Below are 18627 nucleotides of genomic sequence, written 5' to 3'. Positions count from 1 at the left end.
AAGAATAAAATATCTAGGAATAAACCTACCTAAGGAGACAAAAGACTTGTATGCAGAAAATTATAAGACACTGATGAAAGAAATTAAAGATGATACAAATAGATGGAGAGATATACCATGTTCTTGGATTGGAAGAATCAACATTGTGAAGATGACTATACTACCCAAAGCAATCTACAGATTCAATGCAATCCCTATCAAACTACCACTGGCATTTTTCACAGAACTAGAACAAAAAATTTCACAATTTGTATGGAAACACAAAAGACCCCGAATAGCCAAAGCAATCTTGAGAACGAAAAAAGGAAGTGGAGGAATCAGGCTCCCTGACTTCAGACTATATTACAAAGCTACAGTTATCAAGACGGTATGGTAGTGGCACAAAAACAGAAAGATAGATCAATGGAACAGGATAGAAAGCCCAGAGATAAACCCATGCACATATAGACACCTTATCTTTGATAAAGGTGGCAGGAATGTACAGTGCAGAAAGGACAGCCTCTTCAATAAGTGGTTCTGGGAAACCGGACAGGTACATGTAAAAGTATGAAATTAGATCACTCCCTAACACCATACACAAAAATAAGCTCAAAATGGATTAAAGACCTAAATATAAGGCCAGAAACTATCAAACTCTTAGAGGAAAACATAGGCAGAACACTCTATGACATAAATCACAGCAAGATCCTTTCTGACCCACCTCCTAGAGTAATGGAAATAAAAACAAAAATAAACAAATGGGACCTAATGAAACTCAAAGCTTTTGCACAGCAAAGGAAACCATAAAGAAGACCAAAAGACAACCCTCAGAATGGGAGAAAATATTTGCAAATGAAGTAACCGACAAAGGATTAATCCCCAAAATTTACAAGCAGCTCATGCAGCTCAATAACAAAAAACAAACAACCCAATCCAAAAATGGGCAGAAGACCTAAATAGACATTTCTCCAAAGAAGATATACAGACTCCCAACAAACACATGAAAGAATGCTCAACATCATTAATCATTAGAGAAATGCAAATCAAAACTACAATGAGATATCATCTCACACCAGTCAGAATGGCCATCATCAAAAAATCTAGAAACAATAAATGCTGTAGAGGGTGTGGAGAAAAGGGAACACTCTTGCACTGCTGGTGGGAATGTGAATTGGTTCAGCCACTATGGAGAACAGTATGGAGGTTCCTTAAAAAGCTACAAATAGAACTACCATATGACCCAGCAATCCCACTACTGGGCATATACCCTGAGAAAACCGAAATTCAAAAAGAGTCATGTACCAAAATGTTCATTGCAGCTCTATTTACAATAGCCCGGAGATGGAAACAACCTAAGTGCCCGTCATCGGATGAATGGATAAAGAAGATGTGGCACATATATACAATGGAATATTACTCAGCCATAAAAAGAAACGAAATTGAGCTATTTGTAATGAGGTGGATAGACCTAGAGTCTGTCATACACAGTGAAGTAAGTCAGAAAGAAAAAGACAAATACCGTATGCTAACACATATATATGGAATTTAAGAAAAAAAAAAATGTCATGAAGAACCTAGGGGTAAGGCAGGAATAAAGACGCAGACCTCCTAGAGAACGGACTTGAGGTTATGGGGAGGGGGAAGGGTGAGCTGTGACAGGGCGAGAGAGAGTCATGGACATATACACACTAACAAACGTAGTAAGGTAGATAGCTAGTTGGAAGCAGCCACATGGCACAGGGATATTGGCTTGGTGCTTTGTGACAGCCTGGAGGGGTGGGATAGGGATGGTGGGAGGGAGGGAGACGCAAGAGGGAAGAGATATGGGAACATATGTATATGTATAACTGATTCACTTTGTTATAAAGCAGAAACTAACACACCATTGTAAAGCAATTATACCCCAAGAAAGATGTTAAAAAAATAAATAAATAAATAATGTGCACAAATGTGCTTTGTGAACTGTAAATTTATTTTGCGGTTGGTGATGTGATGTGTGGGCTTATGATAGCATGCAGTCATTCTGTCCACATAAGGTAAGGTTCAGCTCTTCTCTTTTGCCCAAGAGATTACAGTAAGCTTCCCTGCTCTCCAGGGAAATCAGGACCCAACTTTCTGCTATTTGCCCTCATCTGGTGTGGACTTCTAAGTCAGGCAGGACTCTAAAACACAATCCCATTAAGATATTTAATCCACTCTCTGTCTTTCAAGCAGACAGACACCAAATCATCCCAAGTAGATAAGAATGTATTCTATTTATTTAAAGCATTCAAAGAAGACAATCAACAGGCACCTTTAGCACGTCTTCACATCACTTAACATCTTTTGCTAACAAGCTTTTAATAAACTAATAAGCTGCTCTATGATTAATCCTAGATTTTACATGCTACAATTTCAGTTTAACCCCGCATCCCATGTCCTGTTAATCAGGGGAGATTAAGAGCATTTAATGGTCTTTTCCTTTGAAACACCCCCCTTTCCCAAAACTGGCATCCTGCCCAACATAGAATGAAAAGGCAAATAATCACTTGTATCTAGTTATGTGAAGGCCACTTGCAGGTGATGACTCTCCTCTTCTTTGGGACCTTAGCTATGCTCGAGATGCACTGAGAGTTCTGCTGAATTGTTCTGGACTGCAACAAGTGGATATTGCTCTAAAGAGAAAGAATTGTTGGAACCAGTTTTCCCAAGCACTGTTTCACCATCATGGAGTCTACCTTGTTGCCAAGTAAGAACAGGGGCATTGAGAAATGTTCTCTGTCTCTTTCCCACCTGTTTCATCTCTCTTCGACTAAGCCACTGTGGGAACACAGTCAATAGCCACTCCAACTTCCAAATCTCTCCTAATGATCTGAATTGCCATTTGACTTCTACTTTTTCACTTATTTTGGGGGGTTTTACTTTTCCTTGCCTTGCTCTCTTACCTAGTGATGTAGACACCAAATTATTCTCCCTCCACAGAACAGATATGGAGAACTAGAGGTGAATCTGCTTTTTCCTTCCTCTGTTGTTAACTGATTCCTTCTCTGCAGGCATCAGACATGTGCTCCCACTTTAAAGAGGTCTGATAAAAACCTGTACCCAATGAGATAAATTTGGGAAAGTATAATAGAAGAGGACTTTTATCCACAGAGTCTGCGTAGAACTCATACTGAGCCCGCAGTTTACCTTGGATTAAGGAATATTCAAGAATATCTTTCTTTTTATCTGGTGATACAAAATATGAGGATAATGTTTCCCTCTTTTCTACCATTAGCATTTGCTGATGCAGAAAGTGTTTTCATCTTCTTTGCTAATTCAGTGCTTTATTCTTCTTCACAGAACTCTCAGTGACTATAACTTTCCACAGTTTCCAGACACCTTGCATTATCTCTATAAGCTCTCAGTGGAAGGTCCTAGAAGGCCAGAAGACAACGTCATCACAATAATATTCCTCACTGAAGTGAGTTTTATTACGAGACTGTGAACAACCAAGTTCTCATTCCCTTTCCTCATCCAAACTTAAATCAACTCTCTAATGTTTTGTCTCCCTCTCCGAATATTGATTCTTACCAAAAGTTAAGACAATAACAGATATCTGAAGCTGAGGGGTGTAAGGCGAAGATAGATTTATGAAAGGGTTGTCCCTTTAGACTGTTTCAGGAGTTGGCCTTTGTAGTTTCCTAGGGGGTGCGGATTTGCACAAACTAATTATTTTTGTAGTCCTAGTTCATATTTCTTTACAAGCTTCTTAAAGTATATAGGGATAATTAAGTTTACTAAAGGTGGTAGGTAACATCTAGTGTCTAAACGATACTTCAGACTGCCTAGGGGAAAAAAGGAATGGGCTAAATAACTGGGTAACATGAAGATATAGAACTATATTACTTTGTATATGAATATTACATCAAATATTGGAATGCCATACCAGAGTTAAGCAAATTGAGGCAGTACTTTTGCTTACAAAAGGCATGTAAAACGTTCTATAAATTGAAATTATCTGAGTCAAATCTAATTTTCCATAAAAGTAATATATAATAAGGAAGTATTGATCTAAGGTACGATGCCAAATATTCCCAAAAGTTTTACATTTCAAACTTCATGTCAAAATAGTTAATAAACTATAAAAGGCATACCCATACAGTATACTATATACTTCGTTTTTTCTTCTTTTTTTTTTTTTTTTTTTTTGGTACGCGGGCCTCTCATTGTTGTGGCCTCTCCCGTTGCGGAGCACAGGCTCCGGACGCGCAGGCTCAGTGGCCATGAGCTCACGGGCCCAGCCACTCCGCGGCATGTTGGATCCTTCCAGACCGGGGCACAAACCCGTGTCCCCTGCATCGGCAGGCGGACCCTCAACCCCTGCGCCACCAGGGAAGCCCTACTATATACTTCTAAAGCTTTCACAAGGATACATGAATTAGTTTAACTTAACATTGCAGTAGCAAATCAGTATTTTTCTAACTTGCTTAATCCATTTGAACCTCTCATTATTTTATTATGTGACTCATTATTTTTATTGTACTACCCTTTAAGTATGTACAAACACCAAAAAGGTCTAAACATGAGATACAAAATCCCTTCCATAAAATGCTACATTTAAAAGAAATTTACAAACTACATAAGATTTATGTAAGCATCATTAATATACCTAGATGGAAGCCTAGTTGCCTCTCTCATCATGAATGTAATGCTTCCTGCTACTGGAGATTGGCATGCCTATCTTTCCAGGAACTCAGCAATGACCACACTCTCCCACCACTTTTCTCTGTTTAGAAATTCTGGGCAATCGTCAACTTTCCAGTTCAACTGTGAGGTCCCTTGGCCTTTTGTTGTTCTGAACACACAGTCTATGCATTTTACCTTATTTTGGTCTTATCAGCCAGTGATACCTAAGATAGTATTACCAATGCCTATGCCATTTATTTATATATATTTGTTATTTCTAGTTTTCTACTGATATAAATAGCAATCAAGTTCTACTGATATAAAGAGTAATCAAGTTTACATCTTTGTGCCTAAATCTTCTTTCTTTTGGTATTTTCGATTATTTTCTTATAATAGATTCCAAGAATCTGAAATAATAACCAAAGCGTATAAACATTCTCAAGGCTAAGGATTTTTAACACCAAACCGCTATCTGGAAAGCAGTGCCAATCAGAGCTCCCCACACAGCTCGTGGGTCTGCTTACCCCACAGCACTCTCACCACCATGAACAAGCTTTCCAATGTGTGAGGCAGATGTGATGTCCTGTGGGGTGATTTGATTTGTACTTATTGTTTAAAATTTTAGAGAGTTTGAACATTTTTAAAATATTATTTATAAAGTTCCATATTATGAACAACCTGATCTTTCCTTTACCTATTTAACTATTATGATCTTAGTGTCTTTCTCTGTGAATTGTATGCTTCTCTCTCTCTCTCTCTCTCTCTCTCTCTCACACACACACACACACACACACACCACAGATTTGTGAAAGATCAAGTAATACATGAACACTGTGCTTTGTACATCCTTAGTGAGATAAATTGCAAGGACAAAAAACATCTGTAAAGAAATATTTATTTTTCCTCAGGAGGTTTATTGATGTTATATGTGTTGATATCATAATTTTAAGACTAGTATATGCATTATATGGTAGAAAACAAATAAGTAAACATATTAATGCTATTAGGCACCACGGTTTTCCAGGTAAGAGAAAGATGAGGCAACATAAAAGTGTAAAAAGTTAACGTAAACTCTGTTATTCCACATGTGAAAATTTCTTTCATCATATATATAAAACAAAGCATGTATTTCCTATTCCATCTGCTACTTCTCCTTCCCTCTATGGGCACAGAAATATATGTAAAAATATGTGTAAGTATTTAGAGTTTTAGTGTGATTTGTGTTTGTTTTACTGAAAATGTCTTGATTTTTATGACTGAAGCAAGAACAATGCCTGGCCATTACTCTGCCTATGAACTTAATTGTTTTCTTTTAGCTTCTCAATAATTTCTTCAAGGACCCATTCCCAGAAGAATTTTTGGTTCTCTTCAGAAACTGGGTCAATGACTCTGATCCTGCAGTTAGCAAACTGAGCCTTCAGAAGATTGCCAGCATGGCACCGGTTATCAACGAGGTATGTGTGTGTGTGATCTGTGTCTGCCAGCACCATCGAACTCATAATCTGAGATTTGGTAGAACTCAGTATCCTTACTGACAAAACACTGATTATTTTTTAGTTTATACATCACTAACACAATATCAAAGCTGTGCGTTTTATCAGTAAGGAAACTGGGTTGAATGGAAAGGATGTGTTAAGTCAATTTATTGGCTTTATCACCTTATTTATATTTTTCCCAGAAAATCACTCATTACACTCAGAATTTATCAGCATTGCTCTACATGAACACTCTTGTTACACTCTAAACCACACATACGTTATTTTCCACTCCAACATACACACATGCATACACATTAATTTCCTGTCTCAGAGCACTCGCTCAAGCTTTTTCTTCCTTTATACCACTTTCCTCCTTCACCCATTCACATTTTTCTTATTTTCCAATGATCAGCTCAAGTTGAACTTCACTGGATATTCTGGTCTCTAGCAGCCTCAACCCTTTCAGGGCCACACCAACTATAAGCACTTGCTTATATAATATTTCATATTTATGGCTCTCTACCTATGACTCTTGAACCAACAGCATCAGAGTCTTTTGGAAATTTGTTAAAAATGCACACTGTCGGACTTCCCTGGTGGCGCAGTGGTTGAGAGTCCGCCTGCCGATACAGGGGACACGGGTTCGTGTCCCGGTACGGGAAGATTCCATATGCCGCGGAGCGGCTGGGCCCGTGAGCCATGGCCGCTGAGCCTGTGCGTCTGGAGCCTGTGCTCCGCAACGGGAGAGGCCACAACAGTGGGAGGCCCACGTACCGCAAAAAAAAAAAAGCATACTGTCAGGCCCTATCACAGGCCTATGGAATCAGAAATCCTGGGGGTTGTGCCCACCAATCTATGTTTTCAAAAGTCCTCCAGGTAATTCTAATGCAGGTTGAACTTGAGAACTACTGTCCTATATCATTTCCCACTAAGTCATGTGAATACTTCTTGCCTTCCAGGAAGAGTGTGTCAATGCATACACCTATGTGTTGTAATTCTTTTGTAAATTTCAAAGTAGCCTGCACAATGCTGAGACTGTAGATATTCCATAAATTATTACTGATTTAATAATAAATTTAATAATAAATCCTAGTATATCCATTAAGCATAGTCTCTGAAAGCTTAAAGCCTGTCAGTGGGCACTCATTTTGCATTTAGAACGAAATGAGCCATAGTTTATTTGCTTTAGATAAATCATACAATAGGATGTATTGTGAACAGAAAGTTAGTTATTGCCTTGTCTAGTCCTCTTACCAATGCGATTAACAATGTAACAAAGTTGTCTAGGAAAGTGGGAAAGAAACAGTGGAGAGGGATCTGTTTTGAGGTTTCACATACTATCTATTGGTAAAAACTCCAGCCAGACACAAGTGCCCTCTGGCTGTTATTTTGGCAAATATTATTTATTTCTTTTACTTCCTTTCTTTCCAGCCTTTCTTTCACTCCTTTTGTGTCTCCTTTTCATGCTTTAATTGCCTGATATTCTGCTTGTCTCTGATCTGCAGTTGATGCCCATGACCTAGCTCAGCAGCTCAGTGGCTCTCATGTCCAAACAGGTCATTGTCACCTAGTTTCGAGGTTATACTGCCAGTGGTGTGTTGGTAAATGTTTAAACAAGCAGCTCTGTGAAAATAAGACCAATTTCTCTGGTGTAAATACTCCCACTATGGATGATTTCAATCTATCAAAGGGACATCAGTAGACATGGATTTGGGAGGAGATGCACAGTAGTGCATCATTATTTAATATCCCCACCATACAGATACACTACATGTAAATAACCTCAAAGGCATAAAAGAGCAAAATGTAGCAAAAGAACGGGACGTGATGAGTCTTCAGTATTTATTACCATTGTTTTTATTTCTAAATTTATAAAATTTAATTTTTAATAGTGACTTTTAATGATCAGCTTGCAAAATTTTTGACAATTTGGCAATTGACTCTTGTAAGCTAGCTCCAGCACATCACTGCATACTGCCCAAACGCAGAGGTGTGTGTACCAAAGCTACCTCAAGTCTCCTTCTAGTTCTTAAATCCCACCATTTTCTTCCTTTTACATATAGATAGAAAATGTCTGCAGCTTATTAATAGCCATCCTGGATGCCTTCCTTTCCCAAGACAAGACTGTTGTAATTCGGGCCTTGATGACCCTTCGAAGACTTTTAGGCAAACTGGACAAGGTGACCTACTCCTCCCTGTGTACCAGAATTGCTTGCAGCTACTGTTCTTTGATGGATCATGTGAGTTACATAGATATATGAGATCATTAGGTTTTATCATTAAGCTGAAGCCCCAGGTAAGGCAATGCTATTACATCCCAGAATAAGTCAACAAAAGGCAGTCATTTTGTGCAGAGCTACCTTTTTTTTTTTCCAGAGATAATAATATTAATCAAGTAAGCTCTATGTTTGTTTTTAAACTACACTATGAGAACCTGGAAAAGTCTGCCCATAGGAAAAGAGAATCAAAATGTAGCCTCTGTTCTTAGATGAAAGAGGAATTATAGTTTAGTGGCTGTGTTTGTTAACCCTGAATCTGGACTTCCTAGGTTCAAATCCCTGTGCTGCCACTGACTAGCTGTGAAATCTTGAGCAGGTGGTTCAGTCTCTTAGTGCATCATCTGTAAAAGAGAGTGAATAGCAGGCATATTATGGGTATTAGAGTTGACATGTGTAATGCCCCAAATGAATATGGTATTTTCATAGAAAACTTTAATTAGAAAGTATTTCATCAGAAAGTTGTACATTTTGAAAATTCTCATTTTTTATGGTAAACGTGTTCCAGAAAAGTTGGATGACAGTAATATAGTATTTTAATAAACAAGAACATTTTGGTATGGTATGGGAAATCTATTTGTTTTTAAAGATTCCTTTGATGAGTGTTTGTGAACCAGAGAATTATTTCATAGTAAATTATCTTGCCAAAATGTGTAACTTCTTAGTTCTGCAGATTTCATTGAAGAAAGGCCCAATATTATTAAACTATAGAAAAAGGAAACAGTGGCAGAAAATATTTTCATAAGGACATAATAAGAATAGTAATAATAATAGTGGCTAAAATGTATTGAGCGTTTACTATGTACCAGGCACTATTTTAAGGGATTTACATGGACAATTTCACATAATCCTCTAACAAACTCTATTGCTATTATCCAGTTTACATATAAGGAAACTGAGGAAAACTGAAATGAATATTTGGCCAAGTTCACACGGCTAATAAGTAGTTGGCATGCCCATGTAAAGAATTATTTTCAAAATGGAATCATAAACTTTTTTTAAAAACTGAAGGTGATATTATATTTTAAAAAATTAACCTCTTCCTCTGACTTGAAATTTTTCTCTTCTGGAATCTTTATAATCCAATCACCTTCCTATTTGGCATAAGTAAGCCCTTGGAAACCTAGTACTATGCCATTATGCAAAGAACTTGCATTGGTATTCACTGGCAATTCTGCAAAGTCCTCCAGCATTTGAAGACATCATGGTCACATTACCCTAAGTATTACAGAAATCATCTCCAAGTTATATAGATTTTTACATGTTATAATTTTAGGATGTTATTAAATACTATCTTCCTAAATTTAAGAAACTCACTTTTCACAGGGGATTTTCTTTAAGGTAATCTGAATTTTGGTAAGCAAGTCTTATTTTAAAATCAAAAGACAAGCTTAGACCCAAAGTGAATCTTCTTAGACCCTTAGACTTCTTAGACCCAAACTGAATCTTCTTAGACCCTTAGACTTCTTAGACCCAAACTGAATCTTTTCTAAAAATAAATGATAATAATTATATATATACGGGCTTCCCTGGTGGCGCAGTGGTTGAGAGTCCGCCTGCCAATGCAGGGGACAAGGGTTCATGCCCTGGTCCGGGAAGATCCCACATGCCGCGGAGCGGCTGGGCCCGTGAGCCATGGCCGCTGGGTCTGTGCATCCGGAGCCTGTGCTCTGCAACAGGAGAGGCCACAGCAGTGAGAGGCCCGCGTACCGCAAAAAAAAAAAAAAAAAAATCATATATATACATATAGACACATCATATATAGTATATATACGTATAAATATATATACTATATAGTGTATATAAGTATACATAGTATATATAGTATATAGTGTGTGTGCATATATATAAATATCCTCAAATGAGGTCTTTTCTGTGTGCATATTTCAGAGTAATGGAGGCATTCGGAGTATGGCCATTCGACACTTTGGTGAGTTACTCAGGGACATGAGTCAGTACACGTGGATGCTGAATGATGTGGTTTTCGGAGGCTTGGTGCCTCTGATTCTGTTTCTGGAAGATACAGAGGCAAGAGTAGTTAAAGTAAGTCCTGTGATTTTGTTTTTCTTAGTTTTGCTGAGAATCGCAGTGCTTTATGTAACACCAGATGAATAGATTTTTACTGACCTTTTTCTACTTCACAGGCATGTAAATATACATTAGAAATCTGTGCCTCAGAATTAAAATGGGCAACATCATATTTGCTCAAGGATGAACATTACAGTTTTGAGCTGGTAGTGCTCAACATCTGTAACAATCTTGTAAGTGATCCCTCAGGGTTTACTACCACAAGAGTTATAGGAGGAACTTTAAAGGATATCCAAAGTGATGAAAAGCATGATGAGCAAGGAATATAAAGAAAAGATAAATGAACAATTATAGTTAGAACTTGAGACAAGAGAAAATTAAAAATTTCCACTCTCTTTTCCTCAACATTTTCCATCTATCGTTTCTTCCTCCAACCTACCTACTTTGAGCAGTGTAAAGGTAGCAACATTTCAGATCACCAAAAGAAAAGCTGGAATTTCTTTTCCATGGCTGAATGAGCTGGTTCTCTGAAAACCAGCATAAACTGCAACGATAGACAAATGGGGATGGAAGGATGTTAAGCAAAAGTTGGAAACCCAAACTTTGGATATCATGTAATAAGCTGAATAATACCTGCAAGCAAAAGAATAACGTTCATACACAGAAACCCCCAAGTTTTAAACTGGCCCTGATTTGGTATAAGCAACCAAGTTCTTTTCCCTGAAAGCCTCTCTGGAGAGAGCAAATGTGCTCTTTCAATAAGTGAGAGAATTTTTTTTCCTTTTTTATTCTCAGCTTATTTCTCATCAGAAATATGTTATAGATTTGATAGCTGATACCTTAGGATTCCTGAGGAGTTCCAGAACATATCTGAGAAGAGGATCAGTTATTTTAATAGGTAAGTAAAATTCAATTCTAATTTCCTAATTTGTCTTAAAAGGTAAAGAATGGGGTAAGCAGCTAGAAATTTTCCTTGAAAAAATTATAAATTTTCTTTCTTTATGATAGTACTTTTCATGGTGATATCTAAGATGAACAGAAGTTAAAATATATCATGAGTATAGAGTATAGAGTTCTACTTTATAATACACAGTGGGTATAGCGGTGTGATTAAATTATCATACAAAGTACATTCAATAGGATGAATTTCAAAATTTTAGATGGTGGCAAACCACTACAGTTTTCCTTCACTGCTTAAAAATCACCCCCCAAAGAATAAGAATAATGTATTTTTTAAATGCCATCTTCAACAAAACATGAACATCTATAACCACAGACTACAACAGATGAGGAAGAGCTACCAAATCCAATAAAGTTTGAAGAAGAAAATGTAAAGTTGTGGGAGTGCAGGAAGATTCTAAAAGAAAACAACTATAATTTTTGACCTTGGACAAACCTGACCAATCATTTTTTTCCGCCTAGATTCTCGCCATGAAGATCAAAACTAATAATCCTTTATTTGGAATGATAGGAACTGAATTCCCAACTTGGTAGTGGGATCTTCCCTTGACCCCATTTGGCATCCTCGAATAGCTGGGGCCCCAAGGAATGAGGAAATACTTAGTCACATTATTCTTGTACAGAAAAGTCTGTCATTAGTCAGGGTAGAAGACAAGTTGTATTATGATCAGCACTACAGTTCATGATCTGTGTTGATCAGAGTGGAGTAGAGGAACACACACACACACAGAGAACCCTGTATTATAAGAACTTTATTTCAAACCATAAAGAATTCATGCTATTCTGAATTCTACACTGGAAATTTCCACAAACTTCCCACAAAGAAGAAAATCAAATTTTAGAAAATGTTTCTACAGAGTAGTTGAAAATCATGGTAAATATATTCATGAATCCAAAACTTTTTAAAATAAAAATCTAATGATATAAGCACACAGGGAATATATAATGGGATATCGGGAACACATGAAGAGTAAGCTTTGCATTTCTCTAATAATTAGTGATGTTGAGCATCTTTTCATGTGCTTTGTGCTTTTTGGCCATCTGTATGTCTTCTTTGGTGAAATGTCTATTTAGATCTTCTGCCCATTTTTTGATTGGGTTGTTTGTTTTTTTGATATTGAGCTTCATGAGCTGTTTGTATATTTTGGAGATTAATCCCTTGTTGGTTGCTTCCTCTGCAAATATTTTCTCGCATTCTGAGGGTTGTCTTTTTGCTTTGTTTATGGTTTCCTTTGCTGTGGAAAAGCTTTTAAGTTTAATTAGACCCCATTTGTTTATTTTTGTTTTATTTTCATTACTCTAGGAGGAGATTTGCTGTATACCTAAAACTAACACAACACTGTAAATCAACTATACTCCAATAAAATTTTTTTTAAAAAATAGACAATGGAAGGAGAACATCAGGAGAGCCATATACTAAAGTTATCTGACATAGATGTGAGATATATGTTTTAAAAACTGATTAATATGTTCAAGAAAATATATGGCAAAATAGAGAATTTCAAAAAGTAAAAGAAGCTTTCAAAGCATGATGGAAAGTGTAAGAAAAAATATATAACCATTGCAAAAAACTTCATTGCAGCCAATGGAAGAGCAAATATATATTGTTGATAACCCAGTAAGGAACAAGGAGGAAAGGGTTGAAAAATGTTAGCAAAATAAAATATAAACCAACAAGAAACAGTTTGAAAAATTAGGGAGCAGTGATAGATATAGAAGATAGATGAAAGAAATGCAAATATGCATAGATAATATCCATGAAGAAAAATGAACAATTAGACAGAAAAAAGTATTCAAAGATAGAATTTAAGAACTAAAAAAAATTTGATTAAATATACTGATGGTAAAAATTGTTCAAGAAATGTTTTATACAGAATGAAACATTAAGACATTTCCTAACAAAAGTTATGGAACTTCAGAGTTAAAGAATTCATCGTGCCGTTGAGCAAAAAAAAAGTCACCTATACGTTACAAAATAAATAAATGTGGCATTAGATTTCTCCACTTCAGTATTCAACTCTAAAATGTAGTAGAATAGAGCCTATAAATCCTAAGTAGAAAAAAATTATGACTGAAGAATTTTATACTTATCAAAATTATATCCAACTATAAAAATAATACGAAAACATTTCTAAAACATAAAAACTCAGCATAAGTTCATTACCATGAATCCTTCTTGAAGAAATCATTGATGGATGGAATTCAGCCAACTAAAGAAGGACTGGATAAACTATCACATAAGGACATACAGTATCTACTTAACTGTAGGACTTCCAGCTCCCAATCCATTCTTCACTATGTTTTACATTTCTCTATGCCTCAAAAACTGACCTCTATGGTCTACATCTCCCAATCTCCCTTGCCAGCTTGCTTTCAGGTTGGTATAGCATTTAATGTCCATTAATGCATTTAATGTTACAGGAGTATGCTTAATATTCAGTAATAATTGTAACAGTGTTAGTCACAAATTATCCCATCTAGAAACCCCAGAGCCCCTACTGAGAAATACTGATCAATAAGTTCAATCCAGTTATAATAAAAAATACCAACAGATAATTTCATAGATCTTGACAAGTTGATTCTAAATGTATGTGGAAGAGCAAAAGACCAACATAAGAAGATATAACTAACAAATTTTAGACAATCCGTTACTCACTCAAGGAAAGACAAGAACTGTGAAACTGTAATAGAAAGCCTAGAAACAGATCCACACATATACAAACACCTAATATAAAAGATCAGAACTGGTAGTATATATCAGATCAGAAATGACGGGCTGTCTAATAAAAGGTGCTAGGACAATGGGAATACACACACACACACACACACACACATTCCTACCTGACACCCTACACAAAAATCAATTCTAGGTGTATGAAGTCATGTATTGAATAGATGGAAGGAAGGAAGATCTAAAAAGAAACTTTAAAATGTATGCAGTATTTCTATGAAGAAAACCTGCAAACATTACTGAAAGACACAAAAAAATTTTAAATAAATTGAAAGGTATAAACCATATTTTAGGAAAGAATCAAAATTGTAAATGTGCCAGTCCTTTCCTAAATTAATCTATACATGAAATAAGATGCCCGTTGAAATATCAATAGGGCTTTTTTTTTTCAAAATTGACATCCTAATTTTAAAATTAATATAGAAAAGTTACCATGCAAGAATATCCAGGAAGTTCTAACCAAAAAAGAATGAGAAAGGACTAACCTTATCAGATATTAATACAGCTACAGTAATTAAAATCACATGGAATGAATAGCTAGACAAATGGAACAAAATACCATCTAGAAATAACTGCCAAAACATGCAATATTTTACAGTGAATCACTGGCTTTAAGTAATAGTGATGAAAATATGGAATATTCCTTAAATGGTTTGGGGACACATGGTGAGCCATCTGGAATTTTTAAAATTATTTTATTCCTATCCCACTCTTTACACTAAATAAATTCCAGATGGTCAAAGGCTCAAATGCTAAAAATAAAACCATAATAATAAATAAGATTAGATAAAATAGTGTAGAAGAATTTGCTTTATAATCATGGGGTAGGTAAGATCATTCTAAGTAAAAGTAAAAATCATAAAAGATTGACAAACTATGTAAAAACAAATATTTTTGCAAGGCAAAACCACTATAAACAAAGTCAAAAGCCAAATTGTAATAAAATATTTATGGCACTTATCACATATAAAGGGTGCATGAATTCTTACTGTCTAAAGAATCCTTACAAATCTGTAAGAAAAGCCAAACAACCCACTAGGAAAACGGACAAAGTACATGAAGAAAATTACTTGGCTCATATACATAAAATTTTCACAGCCTCATCCAAAAAGTGATGCAAATTGAATTGATAAAGTGCTTCCATCCATCAAACTGACAAAGAACAAAAATGATTATACTACATAGTTTTGTCCAGGTTGCAGGAAGTAGGCAAACACTTACATTACTGGTCAGAGTGTAAATTACTACAGTCTCAGCACAGTTTGGTTATTTCCATCCAAATGTGAAATGCATATTCTTTTGACTTAATAATCTCTTCTCAAGAGAATTTATCCTCTGATATAGTCACATATGAGAAGTGATGTGTGCATGTAGATATTCATTGCATCATTGGCTTTATAATACCATCATCCTTAGCATGTGACTTGTATCCTTATTTGTGTTTTCTGATTACCCTCAGTATTTTCGCAGTGTTACACCAAGGAGAAAGAAAAACGTAAAGGGCAAAAGGTGTCTCTGGGTCAACCTAATTTTACAAGGCTTTCTTCAAAATCCCAACCAGTGATTCATCTTATACCTCCCAATGACCAGAACTGTCACAATGCCACCATCATTTGCAAGAGCTGCTTGGCACTTTTTTTATTGGGCAAGAAGGGGACAATGATATTAGATTGACAGCTAGCAGTGTGTCACAATTGCCAAATTTAAGAGTTTTCGCATAAGTATCTGTATTTCCAATTATTTGATAGGGGGAGGAGATAAGGCTACACTGAACCTGCATTTCTGCCTGGTAGCAACTGAGCAGAGCTGACTGCTTGTGGATGGAGCTTGTAGTTCCTGTCCCCACGCTCCCCACCACTACTAACTGTATTCTTCCACGTGCACCTTGTTGGCATTGTGGTTAGTCTGCCGTGTTTCAAAACTTTCAAAACATCATATTCTATTTGAAAGTTCATTTGTAACTTTCAAAAACACCATTTCAGTAGAGTCATTTAATTTTCAGTTGTTTTTGCCTAATTTTACCACCTGTTTTGCTCCTTTGGTGCTAATGTTGTATTTCTGAAGTTCCTACAGTATAGGAAAGACCCAAATATAATTACGGCTTAAACAAAATAGTAGCTTATTTCTCTCTCATTTAACAATCCAAGTATACGTAGACTAGTGTCAGCTCTTCTGTTGCTCTAGTATTCTCATCACACAGTTTCCTACATCAGGTCCAAGATGTTTCCTCCATCTCCTGCAACCACTTCAATTGGAAAGGGGAAAATATCAAGAGGTCACAGGCATCTCTTTAAAGAGCAACTGTAACGTCTGCTAAATGATCATTAGCCCGGAACATAGATGTGGCCATACCTAGCTGCAAAGAAGTCTTAAAAGTCTAGTCATCTGCTAGATGGCCACGTGTCCAGCTAAAAATTGGTAGTTTTAGTAAGAGAACTAAAGATAAAGAAGTAATTGGACAACAGGGGAAATTAGTACTCTCTAGCATAAGAAATTTTCATTCATTATTTGTACCCGCCATCTAATTCTGAAAGGAATTGCATTGATTTACAAACTTAAGCAAAAGTATGCCAATTAAGGATACCTCCACAACACAGGGCTTTGTTTTTAAACATTATTCTTAAATTTTTTTTTTTTTTTTTTGTACGCGGGCCTCTCAGTGTTGTGGCCTCTCCCGTTGCGGAGCACAGGCTCCGACGCGCAGGCTCAGCGGCCATGGCTCACTGGCCCAGCCGCTCCGCGGCATGTGGGATCCTCCCGGACCGGGGCACGAACCCGTGTCCCCTGCATCGGCAGGCGGACTCTCAACCACTGCGCCACCAGGGAAGCCCTATTCTTAAATTTTTAAGTCCATGTTCCACCTGTCAATAAGAATATCTTGAGCTTTACTATCTGTAAATTGTATTATGAAAATAATGTATTATTGTGATTTCTGTGGTCACTATTTTGACTGAAGCAGAGGCAGTGTGAAATATTGGTGAGAGTAGATACGTTTCCATTGAAATCTCAGAATGAACACCCACTAGCCGTGTGACCTTCACCAAGTTACTTAATCTCTATGAACTTTTATTTTATCACATGGAAAATGAGGATAATAAGAACAGCAATAAAAATATTTCTTAAATCTATCTGAAAACATGTAAGAGCTTTTATAAAGGCAGTGAAGAGAAAGTAGAAAAACCAAAAGAAGTAGGCCTGAGATTTGGGGATTATTTTCCTTTATAGATTTTCTTTTATAAATTTATAGATCAATTCTAAATGCAAAAAGGGTATCTGGGAGGCTGATAAACTGTGCAGAAATTTTAGCTGTCTCACAGAGCTGGAGGAATAAAACTTGGAGTGGACTGACAATGAGGAGGAACTCTGGTAAATACCCCCAAGTTTTCAGCTGGGATCCCTGATGTCTCTACCCTAAGAGTGAGAGTAAACTAAAAATAGGCCAGCTCTTAAAATTACTGAACCTTTGAATATCTAACTCCCTGGTTGGATTAAGGGGATATACCTCTAGCCTAACTGCCTGCCAAAAAAGCAAAAATAAATCCTCTCTGGGAGAAGATAAATTGCCCAGAGCCTGAAAGTATCTACACAAAATTGTATACACAATAGCTGAGATTTAATCAAAAATAACCAGAGGTTTAGATTTTTTTTAATTACGAGGAAAAAAAATAGAAACAATCTAGTATATGCAATTATTGAAATTTATCAGATAGGAACTTTAAAATAAATATGATTAGTATGTTCAAAAGATTAAATAATGAGATGGAATGCAGAACTCAATGGGTAAAATTAGCAGCAGACTAGAAAGAACTGAAAAGAGATAAAGAGAATTAGAAATGTCAGAATAAAATATTCAGCCTCAAGATCAAAGCTCAAAGAGTTAAAAATGGAAAATATGAACAGAGCATAATAATATGAGATATGGTTACAAGGTCTAACATATGCATTCCATAAGGATAGTGGGGAAAGAATGAGACAAAATAAATAGTTGAAGAGATAATGACCAAAAATTTTCCAAAACTAAAATAAGGTAATAACAAGAAATAAAATGTATAAGTCTGGAAAAAAGAAAATAGAACTTCCAAAATTTGCAGATAAATAATTGAGTATTTAGAACACTGGAAAGAATTCAGAAAAACTACTGGAATTAAATAAATTTAGCAAGTTTTCTATATACAATACCAATATACAAAGATCGATTGGGTTTCTACACACTATCAATAAACAACTAGAAAATCGATTTTTTGATGCCTAATGCATTGTACCAAAATTCATCAAATACCTCAAAATAAAACTAAGGAAAGATGTACAAGACTGATACGCAAAAAAACTAGAAAATGTTGAGAAGTTTTTAAGAAGACTTAAATAGAGTGATATAACATGTTTATGGATTAAAGAATTAAGTATTGTAACAATGTCAACTCTCCCCAGACTGTTCGGTATATTCAATACAACCCCAAACAAAATTTCACCAGAGGTTTTGGGTGTGTGTGTGTGTGTGTGTGTGTGTGTGTGTGTGTGTGTGTGTGTG

General features: G+C 36.1%; 1 protein-coding gene across 1 annotated transcript in view; it reads left to right on the top strand.

Annotated features, from left to right (window-relative positions):
- Window positions 1-18627, top strand: part of MROH9 (maestro heat like repeat family member 9) — a 97813-nt gene that overhangs the window by 75349 nt on the left and 3837 nt on the right. The window contains exons 13-19 of the mRNA XM_027086456.1: window positions 2570-2707; window positions 3301-3421; window positions 5943-6080; window positions 8168-8344; window positions 10271-10423; window positions 10525-10641; window positions 11204-11306. Coding sequence (XP_026942257.1) covers window positions 2570-2707; window positions 3301-3421; window positions 5943-6080; window positions 8168-8344; window positions 10271-10423; window positions 10525-10641; window positions 11204-11306 — 947 coding nt within the window. The remainder of the gene's footprint in view (window positions 1-2569; window positions 2708-3300; window positions 3422-5942; window positions 6081-8167; window positions 8345-10270; window positions 10424-10524; window positions 10642-11203; window positions 11307-18627) is intronic.

This window comes from Aethalodelphis obliquidens, unplaced genomic scaffold, assembly GCF_003676395.1.
Source record: "Aethalodelphis obliquidens isolate GAN/ISIS:26980383/991018 unplaced genomic scaffold, ASM367639v1 scaffold55, whole genome shotgun sequence".
Classification (NCBI taxonomy): Eukaryota; Metazoa; Chordata; class Mammalia; order Artiodactyla; family Delphinidae; genus Aethalodelphis; species Aethalodelphis obliquidens.
Note: the sequence above shows the minus strand (reverse complement) of the source record. Positions and strands in the feature narration are given on the sequence as shown.